This window comes from Jaculus jaculus, chromosome 1, assembly GCF_020740685.1.
Source record: "Jaculus jaculus isolate mJacJac1 chromosome 1, mJacJac1.mat.Y.cur, whole genome shotgun sequence".
In the NCBI taxonomy this organism is placed as follows: Eukaryota; Metazoa; Chordata; class Mammalia; order Rodentia; family Dipodidae; genus Jaculus; species Jaculus jaculus.
Genome location: NC_059102.1, coordinates 34076628 through 34085239, shown reverse-complemented (window position 1 = coordinate 34085239; position 8612 = coordinate 34076628). Strand labels below are relative to the sequence as shown.

Below are 8612 nucleotides of genomic sequence, written 5' to 3'. Positions count from 1 at the left end.
TAACCTGGCACCAGAACTCCTTCCTCCTGGCCCATGGCAGCTGCTCTGGCCGCCCTCGGGGACTGTAAAGTCAGATGGGACAGGACCTCGCCGATCAGGCACCCCTGAGCTTCTCCGTGCATCCTCTCTTCCCCCTCGCACTCCCCCGTCCCGCGTCTCCGGTCATCACAGCCTTCCTTTCCCAGCGTCGGTGTCCGGTTACAGCGGTTCGGCGGTGTTCTCATTGTGACTTTGGGCCAGGCTAGAAGTAAAAGGCTCGGGAGGGTCCTCGAGCGGCTGTATACAATTAGCGGCCTCAGAACCTGGGAGGAAGGCGGGTGCGCAACGCCGAGGGGCGGAGAGAGGGGGCGGAGGAGCTGCTCTCGGAATCCTGGTTTTGTGGACTCTGAGATCGCCTGCAGAAGCAGGGGTGGCCGGCGGGTCCTGCAGACCGTGTGTGGGCCTCTTGCTTTCGTTCCACTGTCCATTCTTTGGGATTTGGAAACCACCGCTGCTCTGAAGGGCCTAGTCCAAGGCGCTAGGTGAGTCCCTGGGCCCTGGGCTCCACAGAAAGAGCAATCGTCCCACACCCCATCCATCCACTCCCTCACTTTTAACAACTTACTTTAGGTGTGGTCCATTGTCCGCACATCTCGGGCAAGAGAGCATCAAAGTTGGGTGGTTTATGAAGGTGGTGGTGATGGTGATGGGGTGTGTGTGTGTAAGGCTGGGTGTGGGAGTGTGGGCATACATGCTGTGGACTTTATCACCTCCTTCTCTTCACATTCCAACCCCCCTCCCCAAGAACAGCTCAATAAATTGTCAACCGGCTTAACTGGATAGCCCCTAGGGAATCAACAGGCCTGTGTGTTGGAGCCTTTGGTTGGTTCCAAGGTGGCAGGGGAGCCTACGACTAGAGTCAAGCGTTAGTACAAGGGACTAAATTCTTTGTTCAAGTCTGACCTCCAGACCTGGCTTCCCTCTGACAGGGTGCCATCTAAGTGCTGATGCCCCGAGAGCTCAGAAGACTTCCAGCCAACCATGCCGCAGCTGCCCTGGCGCTGCCCCTGCTACTGCTGGCGGTGCGCGCGCCACTGCGGACTAGCGCGAGGCCAGCCCCGGGCCCAGATTACCTGCGGCGAGGTTGGTTGCGGCTACTGGCTGAGGGCGAGGGCTGCGCTCCCTGCAGGCCAGAAGAGTGTGCCGCGCCCCGGGGCTGCCTGGCAGGCCGGGTGCTCGATGCGTGTGGCTGCTGCTGGGAATGCGCCAATCTGGAGGGCCAGCTCTGCGACCTGGACCCCAGCGCTCACTTTTACGGGCACTGTGGCGAGCAGCTGGAGTGCCAGCTGGACTCAGGCAGCGACCTGAGTCCAGGAGAGGTGCCGGAGCCCTTGTGTGTCTGCAGCTCACAGCGCCCACTGTGTGGTTCCGACGGTCGTACCTATGCCCAGATTTGCCGCCTGCAGGAGGTGGCCCGCGCTCGCCCAGACGCCAACCTCACGGTGGTGCATCCAGGGCCCTGCGAATCGGGTATGCATGGTCCGACACCCCCGAACTTGGGCTACTTCCAGGCATTGCACCCCCAACCCGGACAGCAATTGTCTTTGGTCAGCAGGTGAAAAGATGAGATGGGGTGGGGGGAAAGAGGCTCCAGTCCAAAATATGAACTCTCACTCAGAGTCCTCAGAGGCTGTTACATAAAATGCAGGTTGAGATTTGTCTGTAGGCTGCCTGAAAGCCTCATTCTAGACTAGCAGGGACCGACTCTGTGAGGAAACATGCACATAACTATTGAATCACTGAACCCCCTCCCCCTCTGGGTCCCCACCGGATCCCAGGTGGTGGTGAAGTTCATGTGAAATGGAATCTGTTAACCTGGCTCCCGCCTCTCCTTTCCCCTGCATTTAGATTTAGTGAACAGAACTCCAGCCCTTCATCCCTGGGGGTGGGAGCATTCAAACCTGAGATTTTCTTTGGCGGCATTCACTTCCTGAGCCCTTACTCCACTGTCTGGCTTGGCTGGAGCTGCAGTGAAAACAAATGCGCCCGTAAGGGGGGTGGGGTGGGTGGGCCCTAACACTTTTGCCAAGTCTTCTAGGCTTTCCTCCAACTGTAAAGTTTCAGGTTCTCCCGCTTGGCCACTTGTCCCACCTCCACCCCCTCAGAACCACAGAATGTGAATGCTCTTCAGGCCTTTGGGAATTGAGCCTGGTTAGAAAAATGAAGGTGTGGGTTACAAGCACAGCAGAAAGGGGCCCGAGGGTGGGATGAGGACAAGGGGGCAGTCAGGGACGGGTGTCTGCATCTTGTTTGCACACATGCGCGCATGCGCATCTCCACATCTGTGCTTGTACCCTTGTGCGCACCTGCATCTGCATTTATATGTATTTGTGCTCATGCCATGTTTTGTTTGCAGATATGTATTGACTTATGCATGCATTGTGTTCTGCCCCAAGTGTGCACATTGCACAGTTGGTAAATTGTGTTTTTGTTGGGCTGGATGCACCATCCTGTTCTCAGGTCTCCCACCTCCACCCCCCAGAGCCCCAGATCGTGTCACAGCCTCACGACGTTTGGAATGTGACTGGGCAGGACGTGATCTTTGGTTGTGAGGTGTTTGCTTATCCCATGGCCTCTATCGAATGGAGGAAGGATGGCTTGGACATTCAGCTGCCAGGGGATGATCCCCACATCTCTGTGCAGGTAGGAACAGGGGGCGGAGGCATACTTCAGGGAATCTGGCAGGGGGGGGGATTTCCTCAGAATGGTGTGACTTACTCCACACCTGGCTCCAGTTTAGGGGTGGCCCTCAGAGGTTTGAGGTGACAGGCTGGTTGCAGATCCAAGCTGTGCGTCCCAGTGATGAAGGTACCTACCGCTGCCTAGCCAGGAATGCTCTGGGTCAGGCTGAGGCCTCTGCTACATTGACAGTACTCACACCAGGTAAGGGGGCGCTGCTGCATTAGGACCCTCCGATGTGCGTGTAACAATAGTCCATGTGTAAATGTGCAAGTGGGTGCACACACAAGCATAGCCTTCCACATGCCGGGGTTTGTGAACACCATCATTCCCTCTTACCTGTTCTTTCTCCTGTGTCACATGTGTTTGCAGACCAGCTGAACTCCACAGGCATTCCACAGCTTCGATCGTGGAACATGATTCCTGAGGAAGAGGTGGACAGTGAGGAGAACGAGGATTACTATTAGATCCAGGGTTCTGGCCCTTGAGGGTGGGTGAGTGGGTGTAGTATCCATCCCTGCTCTTGAGAAATCCCAGAAAAGACTTGGAAAGGGCAAGTGGGGTCCTATCATGGATCGCTTCTTGTAGATGATTGTGGTTGCAGTGGTGGGAGAGAAGCGGTTAGAGGAGGCTGGGTAAGGAGAGACAGACAGGAGAGGTGTTAAGGAAGCAAAGGGGCCCCCACAGGAGATGCACCAACCTGGAGGATCCCTAACGGGACAGGCTCCCACTCCTGGTCCCCAGGTTGGGGTGGGATTGAAGTGTACAGAGGCACTGCCTACATCCCGGTTTCACCAGGAGAGCCTGGCTGCCCTTCCACACAAACAATGTTCCTGCTGTTGTTTTCCTGGTCCCCAGCCTTTGTCTAGCCTCACTTTAGTCTTCCTCAAAACTGATTTTCCAGGTTTCCATCTCAGGCAAGTCCGAGAGACGCTTACTAAACCACAGTCCTTACTGTTGTTTGCCTGCCATCTGTTGAATAAATGAGCAAAGTGGAGCTGCTTTAATTCAGGGCAGGAAGAGGGACCAGGTCACTCCATGTTTTATACCACTAGTAGACAAAGCCTACCTTGGAAAAGACGCAGTAGGCACCAATAAAGATTTATAAACAGATCCACACAGCCACAGACAGTTCTTGCAGATGTGTACATGGAGAGGATACCCCCACTGACTTCTAGGGGGTACAGGTTCTGCCTCTAAGGAAGTGCTGAAAGCTGGCTTGAGTTCAGGCCTACTGTTCTCCCTAGGGAGGGACCCTGGAGCCAACTATTTGGAGGGAGGATGTTCCCCCCCTGCTCCTCCACCCACACCCGTGGCTTTTATAGAGACAGATTATCTCTCTGCTCCTCTGTTCATTTTACTCTAGTCTCCTCCCCAGGTAGAGTGGGGAACCAGGTCTGTGTGGGCGGGACTGCAATATGGATGCATACACTGGATGGAGGGAGAATGGGAGAGGTCGGGCCACCTGTGTTGGCAGCACCCTTCCCGGCTCCCCTAAGAAAGCCATCTCCCAGATGAATCCAAAATCATGGTAGTCCTGTTTTTCAACTGCCCCACTTGTAACCCACCCAATCTGACTTAGGGTCATTCATTGCACCGCAATCCCCAAATCTCTTTCCGCATTCTCTTTCCTAGCCTAGGGATACTGGGGGGAGTGGGGCAGGTTATGGAATGATTGAAGGAGAGTTAGTCAGCAGGCCAAGACGCTGTGTGTGACTATGCGCCTGAGCTCCGCCCAGAGCTGGCGCCACCGCAGGAGGGACTGCTCTTGGCTCGGCGTCTGCGGCAGTGTTTTGGGGCCCAACCGCGGCTGCTGAGACTCTTGGGAGAGGCGTGGTTCGGGAACCCCATCCCCAGGGCTTGGCCACCCCTTTCGCGTGTGTGCACTGCTCCTCCATCTGCCTGGGCCTGGCGGTGAGCCACCATTGCCAGAGCACGATTCTCCCAGCGAAACCCAGGATCTGCTCATGACCGCGCCAGCGGATCGAGTACTTGCAGAGAATTCCTAGACGACTGCGGAAGCAGGAGCTGGAGTCTGGGCTGGGCAGGGTCCCCCGGGTTTTCCGTCCGCCCCCACCCCGCCTTCGAAAGGACGTGGGTCTGGGTCCCAGCGTCTGCCCCTAACCACTTCTCCTCCCCGCGGTGCTCCTCGGCGCCCCCTGTGGGCCCATCGGTGGGATCGCGCCCACCTGCGGAGCAGAGGCTCCGCGCCAAAATCCCGCCAGAGAAGGACCCCGCCCGAGGAATCTGCTCCTCGATCGCGCTGGCAGATCGGTAGGCTGTTCCGGAGCAGACTCCTTGAAACCTCAGTTTCCCCCCTCCGCCGCCCCACAGGCTCAGGCCAAGCAGCCTGGAGGGGAGAGACTCCTGCGGCATGCCACCACCGCCTCCATCCTCCCCGCACCCCGCCTCCGCCGCAGCACGGGGTTTAATAATGTCGCTGGAAAGTGACACGCGATTTATTATTAAAGTAATGCGGGCGCGGGGACGGGAAAGGTTTAATAAACGCGCCGAGATGCCGAGAATTATTCACCGCAAATAAATGAGAGCGCGGGCGGCGTTTTAATAAATAATTTCCCGCTGCTCCCGTGGGGACGAGAGGGGCGGGGGAGGAGGGGAGCGGGGAGCCGAGCGGCTGCGGGCATCGCGGCTTCGCCTCCCCCATGGACTTCCGAGCCCTCCCTGCCAGACTGCTCACTGCCGAGGTGTGAGGTCCCCGTGGCGGAGCCCAAGCAGCCCAGGCCTCGAGGCGGGAGATGACCGGTGCGTCCTTCCACACCCGCCTCTGGGACTGCAAGAAGTGTGCAAAAGATGTAGCGAGCCCTTCCGGTCCCACGGGGTGAGCGGGAGTCACTCAGGGCCGTTCTCCCCGCCTTGGAGACTGTGTGTGCAGGTGTGGAAGTGACACGTGTGTCCAAATGGGATCAGCTCTGTCACGCTCTTTGAAGACTAAGGACGCTGCTTCTGACCACTCTGCTAAAGCTCTTCTCGATCGCTCAGGTTCAGAGCCAGGGGTGGGGCTTAGCGCAGTCTCCCAGGTGACATGGACAGTGATTTGAGGACGGTCTCACTGGAGATCCAGGGGAGAGTCTGTGTCTGATCATCCAGCAGAAAGAAGCCTTTGGAGAGACCAAGAAAACTGCAGGCTTTTGAGACCACTGACACGCTCGCAGTGCTGGTGGTAGTGATGGGTGGGGGCTGCACCTGAGGTACACCCAACTCCTCGGGCAACATTTGGGTGGACAGGAACTGGGAAAGGGTTCCATCTAGTGGACATTTCTGGTAGTGACAGCTAGGCTTGAGCCAGGAGTCTTGAGACTTTTTTTTTGAGGTAGGGTCTCACTCCAGCCCAGGTTGACCTGGAATTCACTATGTAGTCTCACGGTCATCCTCCTATGTCTGCCTCCCAAGTTCTGGGATTAAAGGCGTGCACCACCACATCCAGCTGACAGTTTTTGTTTTATGTTTTTTTGAGGTAGGGTCTCACTCTGGTCCAGGCTGACCTGGAATTAACTCTGTAGTCTCAGGGTGGCCTTGAACTCACAGCGATTCTCCTACCTCTGCCTCCCGAGTGCTGGGATTAAAGGCGTGCGCCACCACCCTAGCTCTTGTTTTTTTTTTTTTTTAAATTATTTATTTGTTCGTGGCGGGGGGGGGGGGTGTGGAGAAGCCAGGATCTCTTGCCACTGCAAGTGAAGGCCTGTCCAGCCTTACATGACTGTCTGGGGATTTGAACCAGAGCCAGCAGTCTTTGCAAGCAAGTGCCTTTAACTGCTGGACTATCTCCCAGCCCCTGAGAGAATTTTTACTTGATTGAAAAACTCCATGTCAAAGGTGGTTCATGGGAGGCTAAGGTAGGAGGATCGTTGTGAGTTTGAGGCCAGCCTGGGGCTACAGAGTGAATTTCAGGTCAGCCTGAGCTAGCCTGAGGCACTACCACAAAAAGGAAAAACAAACAAAAAACAAAACAAAAAAGGTACTGAGCGGGAGTGGTGGCACACACCTTGAATCCCAGCACTTGGGAGGCAGAGGTCAGGAGGATCACTGTGAGTTCGAGGCCGCCCTGAGACTACATAGTTAATTCCAGGTCAGCCTGGGCCAGAGTGAGACCCGACCTCAAAAAACAACAACAACAACAACCAGGTACTGAAAACCTAGTCAAAAGCCTGTGTCTGGGGAGGTCAGAGATCCTGGGGATGGGGTTACTACTCTTGTTTTGCTAGATGGTCATGTGCTCATCAAACTGCCTTCTAAATGTTTATGTTTAGGCACATAGATTTGTGCTGCTCTCAGTTCTGGCCAGAGAAGCTTCTTTTTGCAGTGGGTGGTGATTAGTGGAGAGACTCAAAGCCATCAAAGTGCTGAGAATAAGTGGCTGTTGAGTGATCAGACCTAAGTGAGACATCTGTATCACCCCTCCAAGGCTCCACATTGCAGAGGAGGGGCAGGAAGAATGTAAAGGCCAGAGGATGGGGAGGAGTGCTGTGGAATGCTGGTTTGGGGACACCACATAGCCATTACACTCATGAACTCAGAGCACCCGTGGTTACCTGCATAAGGTTAGGCCTGTCAGCATTCAGTCATGGGTGGTGGAGGAGTTATTGGCAATTAATAGCTCCTGGGGGAGGAGGAGGAGACACTTTCTTCAGCGGTATAACCACTAGTAGGTCATCCATGTTCTTGCAAATAGCACCCCACCCGTCCTTATGCCAGCAATCCTAGTTAAACTCAGCATGTCACACACACAAAAGAGAAAAGGTGTCAGGGCTGGAGAGAGGGCTTAGCAGAGAAGGCACTGGCCTGGGAAGCCCAAGAACCCATGTTCAACTCTCCTGATCCCACAGTAAGGCAAATGTGAAAAGCGAGGCAAGCACAAGGTCCTACATGCCCACTAGGTGGCACAGCATCTAGAGTTCAATAGGGGAGTGGCTGAGGCCCTGATGCGCCAATTCTCTCTCTCCTTCTCTCTAAAAACATAGTTTGGAAAAAGAAAAGGCGTCAAAATGTAAGAGACTGGTTGGGAGAGGAAGATGTTCAGAGGGAGGGGATGAGAGAAGGTAATGGGAGAGGGTGAGGGGGAAAAAGTAAAAAGAAAAGAAGAAAAAATTGCCTAAGAGCAAAGGGAAAAAAATTGGGATCCTCTTGTAGTAAAATTTACTGTATTAAGTTTATGTATTTTAACCACTGAGATACCTCCCCAGACTCAGGTTTGTGTATTTTAAAATAACTATTAGATATATTAAAAAGGTGCTTCAGCCAGGTGTGGTGGCGCACGCCTTTAATCCCAGCACTCGGGAGGCAGAGGTAGGAGGATCGCCATGAGTTCGAGGCCACCCTGAGACTACATAGTGAATTCTAGGTCAGCCTGAGCCAGAGTGAGACCCTACCTCGAAAAACCATAAAAGAAAAAAGGTGCTTCAATTGTATTTATTAAGTGAATATCAATGTGCACAAGTGTGTAGTATATGTGATTTCATTGCATGACATAAGTTCCGTAATGTTTATAGGGGCTATAGGTATATGCATAAGTGTGAATACACTGTGCTCAGCCTGCATGGATAGATGCAGGTAGGTATGTCATATTATAGGTTATGTACGTGGATTAGCTAAATACATATATAAATGGGAGTGATGGCTCACACCTGTAATCCCAGAACTCCAGAGACTGAAGCTGGAAGACTACCACTAGTTAAAGAGCCCTGTCTCCAAAAACCGAAACCAGCCGGGTGTGACAGCACACGCCTTTAATCCCACCACTGGGGAGGCAGAGGTAGGAGGATCTCTGTGAGTTTGAGGCCAGCCTGAGACTACATAGCGAGTTCCAGGTCAGTCTGGGCTAGAGGGAGACCCTCCCTTGCAAAAACAAAACAAAACAAAACAATCAAACAAATAAG

General features: G+C 54.1%; 1 protein-coding gene across 3 annotated transcripts; it reads left to right on the top strand.

The window, feature by feature from the left end:
* On the top strand, nucleotides 1–3831 carry Kazald1 (Kazal type serine peptidase inhibitor domain 1). 3 transcript variants are annotated; one of them, XM_004659435.2, is made up of 6 exons: nucleotides 1–521; nucleotides 969–1509; nucleotides 2522–2682; nucleotides 2775–2922; nucleotides 3091–3208; nucleotides 3623–3831. In XM_004659435.2, exons 2-5 carry the CDS (start codon nucleotides 987–989, stop codon nucleotides 3183–3185), a joined length of 927 nt encoding a protein of 308 aa, XP_004659492.2. In that variant the 5' UTR covers nucleotides 1–521; nucleotides 969–986; the 3' UTR covers nucleotides 3186–3208; nucleotides 3623–3831. The 3 variants fall into 3 exon arrangements, with proteins under 3 accessions (XP_004659492.2, XP_045014689.1, XP_045014681.1); XM_045158754.1 differs by having other exon boundaries at nucleotides 3091–3212; XM_045158746.1 differs by having other exon boundaries at nucleotides 3091–3831.
* The last annotated feature ends 4781 nt before the right edge of the window (nucleotides 3832–8612 follow it).

What these genes read in the sequence shown, in the direction of transcription:
- Kazald1 (XM_004659435.2), top strand. Translation starts at nt 987, where the DNA reads ATGCCCCGAGAGCTCAGAAGACTTCCAGCCAACCATGCCGCAGCTGCC. An exon ending in ATCCCCACATCTCTGTGCAG is followed by an intron (nt 2,683 to 2,774) that starts GTAGGAACAGGG and finishes ACCTGGCTCCAG; the next exon opens with TTTAGGGGTGGCCCTCAGAG. An exon ending in ATTGACAGTACTCACACCAG is followed by an intron (nt 2,923 to 3,090) that starts GTAAGGGGGCGC and finishes ATGTGTTTGCAG; the next exon opens with ACCAGCTGAACTCCACAGGC.